Source organism: Lolium rigidum, chromosome 7 (assembly GCF_022539505.1).
Source record: "Lolium rigidum isolate FL_2022 chromosome 7, APGP_CSIRO_Lrig_0.1, whole genome shotgun sequence".
NCBI classification, from domain to species: domain Eukaryota; kingdom Viridiplantae; phylum Streptophyta; class Magnoliopsida; order Poales; family Poaceae; genus Lolium; species Lolium rigidum.
Window position 1 is genome coordinate 292,449,976 of NC_061514.1, and position 20,867 is coordinate 292,470,842.

General features: G+C 44.2%; 2 protein-coding genes across 2 annotated transcripts; both read left to right on the plus strand.

Annotated features, from left to right (window-relative positions):
• The first annotated feature begins 256 nt into the window (after positions 1–256).
• Positions 257–9,292, plus strand: LOC124677908 (mediator of RNA polymerase II transcription subunit 33A-like). Its single transcript, XM_047213850.1, has 12 exons — positions 257–538; positions 614–727; positions 896–1,240; positions 1,879–2,195; positions 4,100–4,191; positions 4,283–4,610; positions 4,839–5,046; positions 5,273–5,387; positions 5,935–6,102; positions 6,906–7,581; positions 7,687–7,893; positions 8,057–9,292. Exons 1-12 carry the CDS (start codon positions 291–293, stop codon positions 9,151–9,153), a joined length of 3,915 nt encoding a protein of 1,304 aa, XP_047069806.1. The 5' UTR covers positions 257–290; the 3' UTR covers positions 9,154–9,292.
• A 3,002-nt stretch (positions 9,293–12,294) lies between these two features.
• On the plus strand, positions 12,295–20,539 carry LOC124679336 (ATP-dependent DNA helicase RecQ-like). Its single transcript, XM_047215114.1, has 20 exons — positions 12,295–12,312; positions 12,400–12,512; positions 13,318–13,393; positions 13,495–13,637; positions 13,813–13,899; positions 14,205–14,288; positions 14,536–14,743; positions 15,202–15,287; positions 15,694–15,925; positions 16,019–16,139; positions 16,654–16,793; positions 17,775–17,883; positions 18,435–18,477; positions 18,604–18,763; positions 18,873–18,943; positions 19,037–19,130; positions 19,303–19,515; positions 19,594–19,800; positions 19,975–20,325; positions 20,414–20,539. Exons 1-20 carry the CDS (start codon positions 12,295–12,297, stop codon positions 20,537–20,539), a joined length of 2,682 nt encoding a protein of 893 aa, XP_047071070.1.
• Positions 20,540–20,867: the final 328 nt, after the last annotated feature.

Genomic DNA, 20,867 nt, shown 5'->3' on the forward strand with positions numbered 1-20,867 from the left:
GCTTTCTCAAAAAAAAAAAAACCTCGGTCGTACGACTGCGACCGAAGGCGAGGGCGGCGAGATCAACGGCCCAGATCTGCCCGGCACTGTCCCCAGCGGCCCCGCCTCTTAAACGCCTTCCGTCCGTCCTTCCCCCCTTCCGCCCGCAGGGATCCAAACCTCCCAAGTCGCGAGGAGAGAGAAAGCGAAATCGCGACGCGAAATCCAAACCCTGGATGGCGTCGGCGAGGGCGGCGGAGGCGCCCGCGCTGGCACCGCCCACCGCCGGGGCCGAGCTGGAGAGGAGGGTGATGGCGGCGGTCAAGGCGTCGGAGGCGCGCGGGGACCCGCCGCTGCTGCGGGCGGTGGAGGTGGCCCGCCTCGTCGCCGGGGACGGGCCGGGGGCGGGGGCGGGGCTGCCCAGCGCCGAGCTCGCCGGGATCCTCGTCTCCAACCTCTGCTTCGCGCACAACTCCGCCTCGCTCTGGAAGCTCCTCGACCAGGCCATGTCGTCCCGCCTCCTCTGCCCGCTCCACGTCCTCGCGCTCCTCACCGCCAGGTCCGCCCGCGTGCCCATCCTCCATGCGCTCCCCCCTTTTTTTTCTGAAGGATACGGGAGTAACTCTCTCTACAGGGTGCTGCCGCATCGGCGAGCGCAGCCGGAGGCGTACAGGCTGTACCTGGAGCTGCTCAAGAGCAACGTCACCTCCTCCTCGCTGTCTCTGCAGGCCGGGCCTAACCGCGACAAGTAAGACCCCACCTATCTCTACCAATCTTCAAACGGCACGCCTGCCTGGCTTCGATCTGTGCCGTGCCGTGCACAATCCACCAAACACGGATTTGTATGCTGCTTGCTAAATGCTAAGCAGGTGCCCAGTTGCTCATCATACACGGCTATTACTACTTTGCTTCGCAGGATGACCAAGGCCATCGATGCTGCTCTACAACTATCGAAAATCTACGGAGTGCCCAAAATGGACTTCGGGCACGTCGTCATCCTGTTCGTGCTGAGCGTTACCACCAGGCTGATCGACTGCATACTGGAGGACTGCGGCTTTCCGTCAGAGGGGCAGGACAGTGTGTACCCTGTTGAAGGGCCGCATGCTATGGACGTAGATGTCAAAGGGGTCTCTGCCGTGAAGCATAACGAGCACCGGGAACAGTTGCGTCGGAAGAACACTGTCATGGCTTTGGAAGTGTTGCATATGATGGCTGCTGATAAGAAAATCCAAGCGTTTCTGCGCTTGATATGCCTTAACATGTACGTCTTCCAACAATCTTTTACATTAGCTTATGGACTATGGAGTTTATGATATAATGGACATATCTGTTGCATTACTACTGTTGCTAATCCTTTACATTCAGGGTAAGATTCATGTTGCAAAATAAGCCTAACAGTTTCAAATGCAAGAGGGTTTCAAGTTGGTGCCAAGTGTGGTATTAGCATGACAACTTTGTAGATAGTTATATCCATGGGCTATCAGTTTTCCCTGCAGCCAATCATCATATTTTGGAACCTGTTGCCTTGTTCGGTTGCCATGGCAGGATAATTTATTCTTATTACAATCAAATATAAAGGTTGGGAGTAGGGACAAGTATTATAATTAACAAAAGTGATGATGCCAAGTTAAAGCTGCATTTCTGTAGGCTCACTTCTTTTCCACCTTTTCACTGATAGTGACTACTCTAATGGTAACTTACTGCTCCATTAGCTGCTGTTTATAATTTATAAATAAACTTGTTACATTAACTTTTAAGAATGCAAGCATTTTCTTACATCTAAATTTGCATCACCTTGCCTAACAACTCTTAAAGAATAAATTTCCACCAATTATTCCTTGGGTGAATGAACATTACAAATGCCAAATGTTTGCTAATTAGACAATTTTTCTAGGTTAGGCCTGACAAATTCAGCGCTCTGAGCCAGAGGTTGACACTGATCGAAGCTCGCAAAATTGCACTCGAGAGACTATTGCCTACTAGACATAAAATTGATGATTTGTTGATGTATATCCGAAGAGTTAGCAATGTAGATTATCAGCCAAACAACAAGCGACTGGTGGATGTTCTTGGTAACATGAGATCCCGTGGTTCCCTGCTGAGCCAGCTTACAGGAGCTGGGAGAGCTGCCTGCTGGATTATATATGATATTTACTTGGAGAACGCAATTGATGGGAAGCATCTAAGTGCTATATCTGCTATCGTGATTATAAAAGGTACGCCCACATGATAGGTTTGTATTCACTCAAATTGCTGTACCTTTTCCCCCTTATTAGTGTCTGCAAAGTTTCTTTACCTATCTGTGATGTGGTCTTGGTTTTCTAACACGGATGAAGGTGACCATTGTAACCAATAACAACAACATCAAAGCCTTTTTCCCAAGCAAGTTGGGGTAGGCTAGATATGAAACCCAACGAAAACATAAGGAGACCAAAACAAGGACAGGGAAAAAAAAGCAAGCAAACTAAGATCCCAGCACATGGATCGGTGATTTCATGCGATCCTATTTAGAGCTAAATCTTTAGGGACATTCCAATCCCTGAAGTCTCTTTGTACCGCCTCTGCCCATGTCAACTTTGGTTGTCCTCTGCCCCTCCTTGTATTTCCATACTCCTTAGAATTTCAGTGCTTCTGGAGGACTTCGTTGGATATGACCAAACCACCTTAGTCGGTGTTGGACTAGCTTCTTGTCGACCGGTGCCACCCCTAGCCTATCCCGTGTTACCTCGTTCCTAATCCGGTCCTTTCTTGTATGGCTACACATCCTCCGTAGCATGCGCATCTCCACAACACTCATCTGTTGAATGTGTTGTATTTTAGTGGGCCAACATTCTGCTATGTATAGCATCGCCGGTCTGATTACCGTCCTATAGAACTTACCTTTTACCTTTTGTGGAGCCTTCTTGTCACATAGGGTACTAGATGCTTGCCGACATTTCATCCATCCTGCCTTGATCCCGTGGCAAACATCCTCATCGATATCACCATTGCTTTGCAGCATTGACCCCAAGTATTGGAAGGTGTCCCTCTTAGGCACTATTTGTCCTTCTAAACTATCATCTCCGTCTTCGCACCTAACACCACTAAATTCGCATTGCGAGTACTCTGTCTTGGTCCTACTAATTCTGAACCCCATTGATTCCAATACTTACGCCAACCCTGGTCTCATTCACTAGCACCATATCCATGGTTTTTAAGGCGTCGCTTAGTCGCCGCCTAGGCGTCAGAGCGCCCGGCAACGTCAAGGTGTCGTCCTCCCCTTAGATTTTCGTCTAAGGCGTCCGATTTGGTGTTTTGAGGCGTCCAGGTCGTCGCCAAGGCGGAGAAGGCGTCGCTCTGGTCGAATTTCGACGCCATGGACAAGGTCGAGTGGGAAAAGCAGGCGAGCGGAAACACAGAAATTAGGCGGGATGGTAGAGAAATTGGGGGCCAAAGAGAAGGAAAATATAGGGGAAAGAGAGGGGAGAACAGACCAGTCACAGAATCGAATCGATTGAGAGAGAGAGAGGAGCTCTCTCCTCAGGCGGCCAGCTCCTCCTACGCCAGATCTCGTCTCAAGTGCCCAAGCACAACAGGGAGGCGGCTGCTTCGTCGGGGACGATAGGGGCAGGTGGAAACTGGGAGGGGTCGCTGCCTGTTGGGTCACCGCCGCCGGCTGGCTGCAGGGGAGGCGGCCGCAGGCTGGTTGCAATGTTGCATCGTGGGGTTAGGCACATCTGGGCTGGGCCTTATCCTAAACTGTGTTGCTGGGTTAGGCACAACTGGGCTGGGCTGGGCCGCTCCTATAGATGGCAGTCTATGATTAAGGTGTCCCCTCGCTTCGCGCTTTGAGCGCCTAGGTGTTGAGGCCCCCCCTCCCCCCAGTGCCTTAAACCGCCTCAACTCCTTGAAAACCATGACCACATCATCAGCAAAGACCATACACCAAGGAATATCTCCTTGTATATCCTTCGTCACCTCATCCATCACTAAGGAAAACATGTATGGGCTCAAGGCTGACCCTTTGATGTAATACTAATGCTGTCAATTTGTAATCGTAATGTTTAGATCTTTCTTTCAGTTTTCTTATGTGTCAGCATGGGTTTTCATTGATTAGTAGCATGCTTTTCTTATAAACCAGAAATGACCAAGACAGCCCAAGCAATTAATGAGGCAAGTTGGCAGGAAACTTTTAAAGCTCTTTGGATTGCTGCCCTTCGTCTTGTACAGCGGGTGATAAACCTTTACTTGATGTTTTATCGTTGGTGAAATCATAGTTACTCACTCTTATTGTGGCGTCCTCACACACTAATGTTGTTACTAGGCTAGAGAACCTCTTGAAGGTCCAATTCCTCATCTAGACGCGAGATTATGCATGCTATTAGCTCTTATTCCACTAGCAATTGCTGCAATTCTCAAAGAAGAAACTGATGCACATGGATCTGAAGGAAACAAAAATCTTCCACGAAGACTAGGACTTGTATCTTCTCTCCAGGATTTGGTTCAATATTCAGGACTCCTTGTAGCACCTTCATCGGTGGTAAATGCAGCGAATGCGGCAGCTTCAAAAGCGGCAATATTTAGGGCCAGTTGTAATGCTGCTGGTGGCAACCCTAGCATGATTGGCCAGGGTGACTCTTCAACGAAAGCTGGTACGGCTATGTTTTCATTATAATGTACGTGCAATTTGGTCAGTTTGTGAACTAAACTGGCTGTTGGCTGCTTATGGGGTCCTGTTGATAGACATTTTTTTTTCATTCAGTTACTAGCTGCTCTTTTTGTTTAATATTTTTCATCTTCGCACTATTATGGGAAAAATACACTTATCTTCTATCTCTCGTTTCTTAGCTTTTAACCGTTTCCCCCTATGGTTTTTTCAGTTGGAAACATGCTACATCTTATAGTTGAAGCCTGTATTTCGAGGAATTTGATTGACACAACTGCTTACTTGTGGCCTGGTTATATTGTACTATCGGGGCATTTGAAGGATACAGTTTTACCCCAGGAATCCCCTTGGTTGAACTTTATGCAAGGAGCTCCACTATCTGACCCACTTAAGACTGCTCTCATTTCTACTCCTGCTTCCAGGTATATGGTGCTATATATGCAATCAAAATAGAAATTTTACAGGCTACACATGAATCCAATATTTTGCCCTTTCACCCATTGATATAAGTTGCTGCCTACCGGGGTTCTCCAATTTTTTGAAGTTGGTCTCTTGGTTCATTGTACTTCTCAGATTACCCCTGTATCCCCTCTTCTTACTGGTGTACCGTGTTTGTTCCTTTATTCCGAGTTCTGTTTTTGTCTACAGTGTCGCAGAACTGGATAAATTGTACCACATAGCATTGAATGGTTCAGAACAGGAAAAGTCAGCTGCAGCTAAAATTCTGTGTGGCGCATCACTTGTTCGTGGCTGGAATATTCAGGTACCTTACTATATTCATCTGATATAAAGAGCTTCCAAAATGTTCAAATTGCTGTGACAAATTATAAGTTAGTAACTGTCTGAAACTCCTCAATTTTCTGTTGATAAATTTATTGATTTTTTGGTGAGTTGATCTTCATAACAATATATAATATCAATTTGAATTGTCCACATTTTCAAATCAACTATTTTATGCTGATTCACATAAATGCAGTTATGGTACAATTAAACAAATATCACAAAAAATGGTCCCAAAATTGATGGTTCTAGGAAATATTTATTACCACAGGCGCACTTGCAAAAATTAGTAGAATTCTCTTTGCCTGCATGACAAAAGCAAGGCCAGACTACATTTCAGAAAACACAAACACCTTTTTGTTTTCTGTGTAGAAATATTCACAGATGCACATTTTCTAAAATCTTACATCCTTCAAGTTTTCTTAGATTGTTGCAGCTACTCTTATGTGCTAACCAAAACGGAACTGAAAAGTCTATCTGGCAACTTTTCCCTAGAAGAATGTTATTTATATTCTACATGCTTTCTGCAGGAACATGTTGTCCGCATGGTAGTCAAGTTACTGTCGCCTCCTTTGCCCTCAGATTCCTCAACACGAGGGAGCATGAGCCACTACCTTAGTCAGATGTCTACGCTTAATGCAATCTTACTCTGTGTCTCATATGTGGATGCTGTCCACATTCTTTCTTTGTATGGAATGGTAAGCAGTGCATTTTCCGGTTGACCATGTAAATCTATTTTTAACAATCCATTGTTAATTAACATATGAAACTGATGGCAGACTTTGCATAATTTCTATTCAGAGTACACTGTAAAAACACGTCATGTCTTTTTGTTTGTCTTGAAAGTAAAAGACAAGCGAGTTCATCACTAGTCAGAAGCTCAATTTGCTGCTGCCAAGGGAAACTGGCATCTCCATTAGTCAAGGCCTAAAAGTGCATGGCACCAATGGTCAGAAAACTAGAAAAAAATTAATCAAAATTTCAGTATCACATCTATCCCTGATATAAAATAATCAAATTAGACATGCATTGCCCTTGGTGCATTGAACAGAATTGATGTCCAGGTACAGTCTTTTGGTTCTTGTTCTACAGTGTCAGTTTTAAAGTTAACACCTGATATTCCAATTTGTCTGACTTTAAGGAACTCCTGTAGTTATGTCCCCCAGTGATAAAGTCATGTTCTTCATCATTTTCTTGGCATATCTGTTACTAATGCTTGATGGATGAACTAGCTCCGTAGGTCACAAGTTGCACTGCATATATTTGTGTCTCTGGCTTAGTTTCTTCATGTATCTTATTATGGCCACCCTATAAGCTAACTAGGTTTTGATATTGGTATGCTACTTGCGATCAGAACAATGATAACTGCATCACGCAGATGATTACTTCCACTTTTCATGTCCACCAGAATAATCTTGTCTAATGGTTGTGTTGTTTGTTAGTTCAGAATATAAGAAAAACCTTTTGTTTATTAACTGAAGAAGAACCTTTTGTCCTACAGGTTCCAGATGTTGCTGCAGCTCTAATGCCACTTTGTGAAGCTTTTGGGTCAATGCCACCCCCAGCTAACCACAGGTCTACCATTTTTGATGAAACGTCGGTTTACTCGGTCTTCTCTTGTGCGTTTCTTTGTCTTCTCCGATTATGGAAATTTTACAGACCTCCTCAAGAGCATTGTCTTGCTGGCCGTGGAGGCTCGATAAGATTGGAACTTACTCTGGACTATTTGTTGTTAATGCACAATAACCACAATGAGCTCCCAAATTCATCTGCTAGTAGTACTTACTCTAGCAGCAGTGTGGGCTCATTTGAAGAGGTTTCAACCCAACCAATTTATATTGATTCCTTCCCCAAGTTAAGGGCTTGGTACTTGCAGAATCAAGCTTGTATAGCCTCTACCCTTTCTGGTGTTTGCAACAAAAATCCTGTCCATCAAGTTGCAAACAAAATTTTGAGTATGATTTGCCGAAAAATGAACAAAAGCGGGATAGTATCTAGTAATCTTTCATCCACCTCTAGTAGCAGTGTCAGTGGTTCCTCACTAAGTACATCGGATGATTCTTACCAAAGGCCCACAGTTTCAGCATGGGAATTTCTAGAAGCAGTTCCTTTTGTTCTTGAAGCTGTTCTTACAGCATGTTCTCATGGGAGGATTTCCAGCCGAGACATGACTACAAGTGAGGAACCTCCTCCTTTTCATTTTAACGTATTGCATGGATTTCCAAGTCCTATTGGGATATTTCTTGATCTCATTCATGTGTTAATGTGCCGACATATTGCAGGTCTGAGGGATCTGGTGGATTTCTTGCCGGCTTCTCTTGCTGCAATTGTTAGCTACTTCACAGCAGAAATTACACGAGGGATATGGAAAGCTGTTCCTATGAATGGAACTGAATGGCCCAGCCCTGGTGCTGCTCTTCACTCCATTGAAGATGAAGTGAAGGAAATTCTTGCATCTGCTGGTGTTCAGATTCACAGCTGCTATCCACGTAAGACCTGCTTCCTGTTCTTATGCATAACTTTGTTGCATTGGTTCATACTATAACTGTTGATAGCCTTCAGGCTTCCAGCATCATCATTGCACAATGTTATTATATCTTTTGTCTTTATTTGTCTATGTGTTTGTAGAAAATTTACATTATACTCTTACAGGTGGTGTGCCACCAATGCTTCCTTTACCGATGGCTGCACTTGTCAGCTTGACTATTACGTTTAAGCTGGATAGGAGTCTTGAATACATTCATGGGATCATTGGCCAGGCTCTGGAGAACTGTGCAGGGGGCAGTTCCTGGCCAAGCATGCCCATCATCGGGGCCTTGTGGGCTCAGAAAGTGCGCAGATGGCATGATTTCATCGTCCTGTCATGTATGCGTTCTCCGTTTGGCAGAGACAAAGATGCAGTTGCGCAGCTCATCCAAAGTTGCTTCACATCCTTTCTGCACGCATCCTCATCCAGCGGGTCTGATATTACTGCAAGCCGTGGAGTTGGAGCTTTAATGGGAGAGTCCATCACAGGCCAAGGTCTTCAGCTTCCCATGGCCCCTGGGTTCATCTACCTGAGAACTTGTCGAACTTTCCACGATACCTACTTTGTGAGTGAGACGATACTTAAGCAAGTCATTGATTGTTCCCACAAACTTGCAAGTGGATGGTCTTCCAATGGGCCTCCGCATTTAAAATCAGGCCGAACGCCGCTATCTGGTGCTGCATCCATGGCGTATCAGGTTGCTATGCTCGGTGCAGGACTCCTCTGTATTGCTGGGGGGCCTTTCGCGGTCCAGGTGCTATATGAAGAGACATTGCCGACACTGCTGTTATCAGCTCGGGAACAGATTATGGAAAACGTTGGACCAGTGTCCAGCACACTCCAAGGTTATACCATGGCCAACATGCTCTTTTTCTGTGGTAGTCTACTTTGGGGTTCAGAGAGAACTTCTTCCATTCTGAAACTGTCATTCCTCTCAAGGAGACCAAGAGTGGTGGGCACCCACATGGATTTCATTGCTGGCGTGTTGGATGGGCACATCCTGCTGGGCTGCGAGCCAGGTACATGGAAGGCGTATGTATCATGCTTTGTATTTCTGCTGGTGAAGTTTGTCCCGTCATGGCTGCTGGACATAAAGCTAGACACACTGAAGAAGATTGCCGCTGGGCTACGAAGTTGGCATGAGCATGATCTTGCCATATCTCTACTTGAGCGAGCAGGACCACAGACGATCTCCATTGTAGTCGAGACCTTGCTGCAATGATCTCGCCTTCTGAACGTTTTGCCCCCACCTAACATATATGACTTGTTGTACTTCGAATCTAAATTCCAGTCGATAGCCGTCTGAGTTCATATGTGGATTAGTATGAGATCATCTCGTTTGGCTTGCATGGCCTCTTTCCTGGATCCGTTGACTATGGTTTGCATGGCCTCTTTCCTGGATCCGTTGACTATGGTTTGCAAGTCCAATCCTGGGTAAAGTACCGCAGCTCTAACTTGTAATCCATAATGTAGTAATAACATGGGGCCTCTATGTATACAGTTAATTTGGCCCAAGCAAGCGAACTTGGTAGGTCGGCTATGGTCTATGGATACTCTGAATATTTGGAATACTATTGTTTCCCCTTTGTTCAAAGAAAACTGCTGGGCGTCTCCCAGCAAAAAATCACCCCCGGCAGCAAATGACTGAAGCAAAAAAACGATTCGTTCAGAAAAGAAAATAAAAAGGCTGGGCTCGCCGGAGATCTCGCCGGAGACCACGTAGCAAACATATTACGCAGATGTAGCAAAACCGCAAATAAAATTTAGCAATTTTTTTTATTTATATGCTGCAAATCCTCTAAGACATCAACGGAGACATCGCCTGCAGCCGGCAGCAACGCCGGCCGAGGTTGCAGCAACTCCATCCGTCCAGGACAACAACGCCACAAGCTGCTAGTAGCAATGCCCTATGCCTATGATAGCAAAAAAAACGAACAACTCATCGGAGAGGTCACCGGAGATCTGGTACCAAAATTTTGTGCTTCCGTAGTAAAACTGCATAACGGGGTTGTAGCAATAACAATTTCATTCTATGATGGAAATCCAAGTACTACAGTTGTAGCAATTCGTAGACACCAAAATAGCAAAAAGTTTCTTCCTATGACACAAATTCGAAGAGCATATGGTACAAAAATTCAGAAGGATTGACGTCAGTCGGTAGCATCACCATGAACGTCTGGTAGCATCTCCGCCCTGGCTTCCTAGCATCGAACAACAACACAAACAGTAGAGGCCGCGAACCACTGTCGCGCGTGGCCCGAGCAAGACGAGGAACGCTCGTGCCGCCTTAGCGGATGGACGCCGGTGATGAGAGTCCCGGCGGCGACGGTTATAGGTGCGGCAGAGGAGGAGCATGATGTCGTGCCGCCGTGGGCGCGGGGGAGGAGCAACACGAGGTTTTGAGCGCCATGGGCGCGGGGGATGAGCAGCACGAGGTCGTGAGCGCGGCGGGGCGACGGAGCGAGCAAACCATGCCGCTACTCCTCGCCGGTAGCCGGAGCTCGGCCTCGCCGCGTGGCAGCGGGTGCCTATGGTGGCGCGGCGGCGAGATCCAGGGCGTGCGGCGAAGGTATCCACAGGGACCGGAGATGGGGTGTGCGGTAGTTGGGCGACGGCGATGGGGACGGACACCAGCGTCGGGCGCAAGCGGCGGCGCCTCGGGCGTGGTCGCCCATGGAGTTAGGGCAGCGCTGCTCTCTCGATCTATGTCGCGTGCAGAAGATAGGGTCTTGGGGAGAAAAGCGATGGGCCAGAAAACGGTAAGGTGGGCCCTACAGGACACGCGTCCTGTGCTGAGTGCGGAGGATGGGGAGGACGCGATCCCCCGGAGGAATCAGATCATTTTCCTTGTTCAAAAGCACATTTATGATTTTAGCCATTTTTTAAGGTTTTGACACTATTAACACACAGTTCGTATGAAAATGCCAGTATTGTTCTGCATAAAATATTGTAAAAAAGCAATGTCACTGATATAATGGGAGTAATAATCTGCGAAATTATACAACACGTTTTGGTATGCCATCTATTTTCCTAGAAAGTTCTCGTGCAGGCCATTCGCCGGATAATGCTCGAAGGTAACACGTACAAACTCTATCAGCTGGCTTGCATGGAACACGATTCAGTAGATGCATCATGTTTTTTTTTGAACAAGGGTCTAGACCGCTAGACGGTGCATTGATCCACGACGGTGTCAGTACAATTTCCAGAAAGACCCCTAACACTCTCCAAAAAAAAGAAAGACCCCTAACACAAAAAACTTGAGAGGTCTTCTCTTATACAGACTGTATCATTTTACTATCTCCTTTCATAATTCTTGATTTTAGTTTAAACGACTAGGATTACGGAAGGGCAGACAGTACCAGCAGTTGTTGAACTCTACCGTGCCGTGTTTCGTCATGTGAACAAATGGCGCCCGTCACAGCCAAGTGGAAGCCAAGTAAAAAGCTTAGGCCTCGCTTGGATTGTCTTTTAAATTATATCTCACTGAACATTTCTTTGCAGGTTTTGGTGTGTCTTCGGAAACCACTTGAAATTTAAACGGAGCCTCAGGGGCCCGTGAATTTGCACGCGTCCGACATGCAAGAAAAGCGGCGACCGAAAAAACGGTTATGAAAATATTTACGCCTGTCGTTTTAACCGACTGTTTTGCCTAGGCCGAAACAAGCGGGACCTTAGGCGGAAGCAGATTTGGTGCACATGAACACTAGTGGTCATGGTTTTTAAAATATTTAAAATTTGTATATCTTCGTTTCAAAAACTCGTCACGTTTATTTCGTGAATACATTCATATGTCCTGAATACTTGTAAAAAGTTTCGGTAGAAATTGCATCGTATTTTGAGCTAGAGGAAAAAACAAATTTGTGGCTACGTGTAGGGGCATATATTTGTCAGAAAATTGTCTTTTTTAATAGCTTAAAATACAACATATTTTTCTCCAAAATTTATACCGTATCTTCGAGAATATTTATATGTATGTGGATATTTAATATCAATTTTTTGGCACTTGAAAACTATGTTTTTTTAGAAAACAGGAGCACTGGTGCTCATGGTGGAAAGGACACTTTCCGGGCCTTAGCCCCCCTAAAATGGCAAATAAAAATCCAGAGGTTTACTTGGCCCTAGCCCTAGCCGGGCCAACTAATGGGCTGCACGCAGCCAGATCAGTAAAGCGAAAAAAATTCGAGTTGGCGGGAACTCAGATAAAATGAGCGCCGCAAACAATCCTCAAAACATCCCCCGCCGCCACCACCACCACCACCACCAGCCGACCGTTCCGTTCCATTCCCCTCCTTCGCCGCCTCCGTCGCCAACCAATCCAATCCAGCCCCGCCCGAATCTTCCTCGCGGACTCCAGTAACCCACAATGGAGGCGGCTCTGAAGGTACTCCCCTAACCCCCCGCCGGCGCCTGAACCCTAACCCCCCGCCGGCCGCTAATCTCCGGGTGTTTTTTTTTTTTCTAATCGCAGCGGTACTTCGGGTACACCGGGTTCCGGCCGTACCAGCGGGAGATCATCCAGAAGGTCCTGGAAGGGCGGGACTGCCTGGTGGTCATGGCCACCGGCAGCGGCAAGTCCATGTGGTGAGTAAAATAATCCCCACGCTCGCTCGCCCGCTTGATCCGTTTTAGTTCGGTTCTGTGAAGAGATGTCGTCGTGGTATGCTGTGGATGATGGCGGCTAGCTGGCTGTTGCTGCGTAGTATTCATCTTGTGTGGATGCTGGATCTGCCGATTGGGCACTGTAGTGACTGAATCTAAACTGTCCTTGGGGGTGGTGTGTGGGGTCTGTAAGCTTCATTAAGTTCTTAATCTTATACACACGGTACCCACATTTGGCCAATATCATTGGTTCAGTAAGAGGCTAAGAGCACTCTACAGATCATGATTAGGAAACGTTATATTTGTACAAGTGGAATCGGTTGATGGTTGAAGATTATTAGCATGTCATGTTGTTTCATATTTGAGTGCCATTTCAGAACATTGATAAGTGGGCAGTCATGCGTAAGCATTTCCAGTTCTGTTATCGGTTTTGGTGACTCTGAGTTTATTGGTTGTATGTATCCGACAGGGAACACTTGGGGAAGCTATTTTGTCCGTTTATATGCTGATTTGTAGTGGACATTGCTAACGACTTTGTTTCCCTGAAATGGATGAGTACTGGTTCTTCTTGAAACCAGGCAGTGGGTTTGGGGTAGCTTCAAAGATAAACTATTGAATTTGCTGACTTGTTTTGTAAGGACGTGAAAATGTGTTAAAACATTTGCATCTCCCTGCAGCCTCTTAGAAGTAAAGGAAATATGCCCCTGTTTTAATTTTTTGATGTCATTACTTTCTCTTATGTATATTGAACCATAATGTTCTCACGGATTTTTTTTTTCCATTGCAGCTATCAAATCCCTCCACTCGTTGCAAAGAAGACGACTGTTGTCGTAAGCCCTCTTCTGTCACTGATGCAAGACCAGGTACGGTTCTAAGATACAGAATATCATTTTTAGTGCTTTGCTCATTACGGATTTGCTTTGATACGAAAGGTTTCATTGTGGGTTTCATTTACTGGAAACAGGTCATGAGTTTACAACAACGTGGTGTGAAATCTGACTACCTTGGCAGCACCCAAATGAATAGCTCTGTTAGCAGTGAGGCTGAAAAAGGCCTGTATGATGTTCTGTACATGACCCCTGAGAAAGCTATCTCACTTCCTTCAAGGTGCGAAGTCCTGTCATATAAAATCAGATTATGGGCGTTTGCAGTACTTATGAAACTATAGTTGCCAATCATTTGGCTGGAATAGGAAGTCAGACATATGAAACTACAAATTACTGTCGTGTTTGGTAATACAGGGGCTGGTCCGTTGATTTACCGTTCTCAAGCTTCTTTCCAGGTTTTGGAGTAACTTGCATTCTTCCGGAATCTGCTTGTTGGCCATCGATGAAGCACATTGCATATCTGAATGGGGTCATGATTTCAGGTCATTTGTTCATCTATTATGTGAAACATTTCTTCATTAAAAGAGCTAGTAAATATATGTAAATTTAATTTTGGATATGACATATGCATGTAGTTCTAAAATCCTGTGTGTACTGATGAAAAATGTGTAATCTGCGAGTTTGTATGTATCGCCCATCAATTCTCGCTTCATTGCTTCAATCTTAAACTCCACAATCAATTTTTGTGATCAGTTAGTCTTAGTTATGACATATAGGCTCTTTTCTTGCTTTTCGTTTTTCTCCGTTCTTTTTGTTGAACGGTTTTAATTCTCTCTGTTGTATGCAGGCCGGAGTACAAGCAGCTACATTCATTGCGTGACCACCTTGTGGGTGTTCCCTTTGTTGCCTTGACTGCAACAGCCACAGAAAGGCATGGAAGTTTCACTATCAGTTCTTTACCTGTTTATCCTGCTTTTGATATCTAATCTAATGATGATGTCTTTTCTCTGCCTGTTGTATGTACCTACTTGCATATTATTACCATAATTGTTGTTAGTTTGTTACCGTAAATTTGTTCATTCACTTGTGATGACTGCTTGTTTTATGTTTTCTACGGTGTCTAAATCCTTTTTCTCTCTTTACGAAATCAATGAAAACTTTCAATTTGAATTTTTTAGGGTACGTGGAGATATTGCCACTTCCTTGAACCTGTGCAATCCTCATGTTGCAATTGGATCATTTGATCGTCCAAACCTTTTCTACGGTGTGAAATCATGCAACCGATCTATGTCCTTTATCAGTGAACTTGTGAAAGATGTCTCGAAGACCTGTACTGTGGGTGGCTCAACAATAATTTACTGTACCACCATCCGGGACACTGAACAGGTTTGTAATTACCAGCATTATATATATTTGCTTACTCTGATAATCTCAGTAAACCGGTACACAAGGACCTTTTTTTTGCTCATTGGAAGCTATTTAAAAAAAAAAATCTTCATGTACACATTTAGGTCACGCTGAATCACTATGAATTTATTTTGGAGAAGCATAGTAAAACTTGAAATTGGTCTGAGATACTTTTCTGTTGATCCTTTTTAGTATCAGTCATTCCCTTTTGCTGATTGATGTTATAGCTTTTGGAGACTTCAAATTCCAGTTAGGTGCACATGTTGAGATTTTATAGAGCAGAAAATTATAAGTTTCTATAAGTATTTCTGGACTAATATGAGAATCCCAGGTCTCCAGTTTTGATATTGTAGAAGCTGCTTTTAACACATACCATGTGCCTGTTAGATTACTTTGGTATTGATGTATTAATGTATTAAATGCAACTTTTCTGTCAGGTACATGAAGCAATGATTACTGCTGGAATCAAATCTAACATTTACCATGGTAAAATGGGTGGCAAAGCTAGAGAGGAATCCCATAGGTCTGTCATTTATGCCCGTGTTAGCTTTTTTGTTTGGATGTTCATTATCGGTTCTTTGCTTCTCGATTTGTTCTGGACAACCCAAATTCCTTACATTAGGTTGAATTGATCAATGCTCAGTGTACCATTTGAGCCCATTTTGAACATTTTATTTATTTGGCAATTTTACATCTTATGATCCACAAAAACTCAGGAGAGCTGTGATTTGGTCTGAAACTACGCAAATTTGCCAACATATTGTTATGTTAGTAATGCTATAGATCATGCAAGTAATTAAACGAGAAAACAAATTACACAGATACATGGAATATAAGGTTGGCCTATCATGTGTGTTTTCATGCAGTTTTTTACAAATGATGGCTTGACAACATAGTGATTGATGATGAATTATGGTTCTCCGTTGCAGATCGTTTGTTAGAGATGAAGTACTTGTGATGGTGGCAACCATTGCATTTGGGATGGGAATAGATAAGCCAGATGTTAGATGTGTAATACACTACGGATGCCCTAAGAGCCTAGAATCATACTACCAGGAAAGTGGGCGTTGTGGAAGAGATGGACTGCCTTCATTCTGCTGGCTATATTATCAAAGAAGTGATTTTGCAAAAGCTGACTTTTATTGTTCCGAAGCAACAAATGTAAGTGATAAACATACGTATCTGCAGTTTGGCTCCCTTGTACCGTTTACCTGTTTCATTACCCTATGGTTTATATTTTTGACTCATCAACAGGCAATGCAAAGGAATGCCATCATGGATTCCTTCATGGCAGCACAGAAATATTGCCTCCTTGGTACATGCCGCAGAAAGTGCCTGTTGCAGTACTTTGGTGAAGAGCATGCAGCTGACTGTGGTACGTTTATATTTTACATTTGTCTCATCTGTAAATATTAACCATTTGCAAAGAGGGGCAAAATCGAAGTTCCTTTCTGTGTAGTCACTACTATATTCTGAACCCTTATTGAAGGCTAGAAACTACTGTACACATATTGAATACATGCCCAAATCATCCTTATTATTCCCAAGGCCAAACATCTTCAACTAGAAACAATCACAGGCCCAAGCCACTGCAAACCCTAGAAAGCTCCCTCCACACAAAGTACCATTCTCAGTCCTCCACCTATTACAGAGCGGCTGCTGCCATCATCATTTTCTTATCTTATTCAAATACTCTGCATGTACTATTTTCTTCTTGTGACCAAATATATACTAGATGTATCCCTGTACCTTGTTTAGCGAAAATATTGTATTGCTATACCTATACCATGATTCTTCGCAGTAGACACATGCTACATCAAGTTGTATTTTAACTGACAGAATTAGCATACTGTGACACATTGATTTATGACATCTTCATTAATCCTCAGGTAACTGCGATAATTGCACAACGACGACAAAGACTGAGAGGGATTTGTCAAAAGAGTCTTTCTTGTTGCTGTCCTGCATCAAGTCTTGTGGAGGACGCTGGGGCCTTAATATGCCAGTTGATGTTCTCCGTGGATCACGAGTAGGTTTTTCCATCATTCATGTTTGCGATTTTCCATAGTTTGGCGCATCATTAGCTATTGGCTATTTTCATTTGATTGGAGTAGATTAATCTATGTGCTGACAGTTGGGGAGGTTTTGACATAAAGGACCGCCTGGCCCAACGAATTGTCAAAAAAGACCACCTATGAATTAAATTGTCAAAAAAGACCACCTCACAATGGCGGCAGGATCTGCCAGGCGACACGTGGCACCTGCCGCCGCAGCTCGTGGCGGCAGACCCTGCCGCCGTTAGGTGTGGCGGCACGTTAGGCTCGGCAGCATCACCGTTACACTGCGACGGAGGAGTGGGCAATGCCGCCATGGCTCCTGGCGGCAGGGGGAAGGGTGGCAGGCCATGCCGCCACAGCCCCTGGCGGCAGTCTACAGTGGTGTTGATGACAAGTCGCTGATCCTGCTAGTGCTAGCTATGTGAGTGTACACTATCGGATTAGCAATCATCAGATAAATCCGATAGTGTGCTAAATTGATAATGTACTTAGCTAGCACTTCCAGGTCACCATGCCGCCAGGAGCGTAACGGTGATGCTTCTCAGCCAAACGTGCCGCCACGCCTAATGGTGGCACGGCCTGCCGCCACGAGCTACGGCGGCAGGTTCCACGTGTCGCCTGGCAGATCCTGCCGCCACTGTAAGGTGGTCTTTTTTGTCAATTTTATTCATAGGTGGTCTTTTTTGACAATTTATTGGGGCAGGTGGTCCTTTATGTCAAAATTTCACAGTTGGGAGCAACCACAGGTGGCATGACCACTGCTAGTAAATTGTTTTACGGGATTTGCGACATATCTTTGCTGAACAGATTTTGCGTGCGTATTGTTGCACATGCTTGTGAAGTGTTGCACCTAATCTGCAACCATCAATATTTTATTTATTAACGACCTTGGACACTTTTCACAATATTTAGAAGAAAGATGCTGTATAACAAGTGCTTTCTCATTTTTGTAGGTCAAAAAGCTAGTTGAGAAGAATTATGATAAACTTCCAATGCATGCACGTGGAAAAGACTATCCGCCAAACTGGTGGAAAGCACTTGGTGGTCTGCTTATGGCACATGGTACCAGTTTCACTTGTTGGCTAAAGCATGACATCCCTATAAAAACTACTTGTTCCGTTGGCGAACTTTATCTCATACATGTTTTTCTTCATCTTCGAGAAAACATAATAAGACTGCACCTTGTTGTATTGATAGATCTGAAAGAATGTTATTTACAATCTCGTAGCTGTGTTCCCAAGTATACAGAGCAACCATTATTTTCTTGTTTTTTTCCAAGAGAACAAACTATTGTATATTGAAAAGCTTCTTACAATATCATAGTTTTGATTGGCCCTAAGTTCCACTGAAGAAAACCCATGAAACTTCTTCAGAGATGCCGCAGTTTTGCGATGTTTGACCACATTGCCAAATGAAATTTGATTTCTCATGGGGTTATTATCATGTTGTAACATCTCAGCTAGACATATTACACTTCAAGTGGTAGATATTGTTACTCTGTTATTAGATACACTGAGCAAACCATTCATCAGGTTCCAGAACAAAGCATCTCTGGCATTATTTGTATTGCTTCTCTTATTTATTTCCTTTTCTTCCTTTTTATATCTTTGCAGGTTACTTGAAGGAGACTACAAGTGATGGATTTAGATTGGTCAGGTGCCTGCGCATTTATTTTTTCTCTAGTTTATGCTAGTGCTGCTCTGGATTCTTTTTCTCTAGTATACTTCTCCACTGTACCGACTTTAAGAAATATCCACAGTAACGCTTCATCTCTACCTTCAGTGTTAGTCCAAAAGGGGCCAAGTTTCTCTCCGATGGTGGAACACCACTTTTGTTGCAGCCAACTGCAGAGATGATTGAGCAAGAGGAGCTTGGTAGTTCACAGCATAAAGAAGGGGGCTTAAATCCTCTGACCCCTGTAGACTCTGAAAAGATATCTGAGGTAAGCTTCATGGAATTCTCGTTCAGACCATGTTGTTTTGTTCCTTTGTACACTCGATTTGATTTCTTTTTGTGGTGTTGTTTTCGTGTCACTTAAACATTTCTTTCAGGAGGAAGTGAAACTCTACCAAATGCTCTTGAACGTCAGGACGAAACTTGCTCGGGATATTGGAACTGCTCCGTGAGTTAAATGTTCATGGAAGTTTTTAGGCTCTAGTCTGTTTAGGTACTGGAGCGACCATTGGATTGAACCTCTCTAATCCCTTTGTTTCAGATATGCTATATGCGGTGATCAGACCCTAAGACACTTTGCAAGGATTAGGCCTTCTACTGGAGCTAGACTGGCTAATATTGATGGTGTTAACCAGGTATCACTTAGAATGATACTTAGTAGATGCCATGTCATGACAAAAATATTATGCATTTCTGCAATGTCCAATTAAAAATACAATAAATTTCTGAAAAATAATTAAATACAATAAATTGCAATCATTTTTTATTTCTCTTGTACTCACATAACATCTGACTTGTTGTTTCCAGCACTTCATCTCGCGTTACAGTGGCACTTTTGTCCAACATATCACTCAATTTTCAAAAGAGTTGAACCTTTCATTAGATGATTCATCAGGAGTAGAGGAAACGGTGTCCGTTTCTAAACCTGTAAACAAGAATGTTCCAATGAAATTGGGTGATGCCAGATTTACTGCATGGGAACTGTGGCAGAATAAGGAGTACTCGTTCAAGAAAATTGCGGTGAGTTAGTTTTGGTTTTCAAAGTTCTGCACTGACTTTAAGTGGACGTTTGCATGCTGACATGGTAGTGTGTTGTAGCATTTCCGCAGAGCAGTGCCGATAAAGGAGCAAACGGTTATTCAATATATACTTGATGCTGCTCGGGACGGATGTGAGATGAACTGGAATAGGTTCTGCGAGGAGACAGGACTGACACTTGAGATAGCTTCACAGATCCGTCTTGCCATTGCAAAGGTTGGATCACGCGACAAGTTGAAGCCAATAAAAGATGAGCTTCCAGAAAATGTAATTCTTCTGGCGTTTATTGCCATGCCCTGTTTCTGTTTGCGATTATATGTGGATTATTGCTTCAGCAGACGTAGGAGCCACTTCTGCTATCCACTGCGCTGAAGTATATGTTCATCCAAACCATTTGGAAATGACTAATCTGCGTGGCAAAATGCTACATGGCAATTGCAGGTAACATACGAAATGATCAAGATATTCTTCACAATTGACGAACTTGGAGTGTCAGAGAAAGCTTTTGGTGGCATTCCTACTGATGGGGCCAGAGCAGCAGCCGAGTCGCCAAAACCCTGTCCCCACGAGAGTGAAGCTGTTGAGAACAGTAGTCAAGGAGACAGTGCCATCACGGCAGACGCCTGTGATTCAAGCCCTTCGAGGAAGAGGTCCAGTACTGATGGCACGCCAGTCTCTGATGACGAACAAGTAAAGAAACGGCAAAAGATGGACGAGCAAGTGACTGAGTCTACTGCCCCACCTGTTGCCACCGAAGAAGCTATACTTGAACTGGCTGAGAGCCGTGGTGGGGTGAGTCATTCTGTCCGAATTTTTTGTTGTTGACTGGAACCCTATATCGTTCCTTGTGCAGTTGTGCTGAGCGTCTCAAACGTTGCAGGTTTCATTGGAGGATGCCGTTAAGCACTTCAGCGGGTCGAAACGAGAATCTGTCGTCGAGATGTTGGAGAGCCTCCAGTGCAACTTTGCGGTGTACATGAAAAACGACTGCTACCTGGTTTTGTGACGAGCTGAAGGCAAAGAAGGATGACGCCATCTAGTTCACTTGTTCGTTGCGTGGGTGTTAGTTATGGTCTTTTGGACTTGGAACCCTGACGGTGCTTTGCAACCCGATTCCCATATTTTGAGTGCTTGTATTGCATACTATTATGCTTATGGGATGCTCGTTGCTTGTAAATATACGTGGGTACTTGCTTCTGAGTTATGACTCACTCAAGGAAGGAGTTTAGCTGAGTAGAATGTACACCATCTCAGTATCTGGGTTCAAGTCCTTGTAGACTCGAATGTGAGTTCCCATTTATTAATGTCTTTTCCTCTAGAGTTCTTTTTTCACT

Excerpts from the sequence above, each read along its gene's own strand:
- LOC124677908 (XM_047213850.1), top strand. The coding sequence starts at position 291 with ATGGCGGCGGTCAAGGCGTCGGAGGCGCGCGGGGACCCGCCGCTGCTG. Across the intron at positions 2,196-4,099 it reads TGCTATCGTGATTATAAAAG|AAATGACCAAGACAGCCCAA; the intron begins GTACGCCCACAT and ends CTTATAAACCAG. Across the intron at positions 5,047-5,272 it reads ATTTCTACTCCTGCTTCCAG|TGTCGCAGAACTGGATAAAT; the intron begins GTATATGGTGCT and ends TTTTGTCTACAG.
- LOC124679336 (XM_047215114.1), top strand. Across the intron at positions 12,513-13,317 it reads GGCAGCGGCAAGTCCATGTG|CTATCAAATCCCTCCACTCG; the intron begins GTGAGTAAAATA and ends TTTCCATTGCAG. Across the intron at positions 16,140-16,653 it reads AGAGCATGCAGCTGACTGTG|GTAACTGCGATAATTGCACA; the intron begins GTACGTTTATAT and ends ATTAATCCTCAG.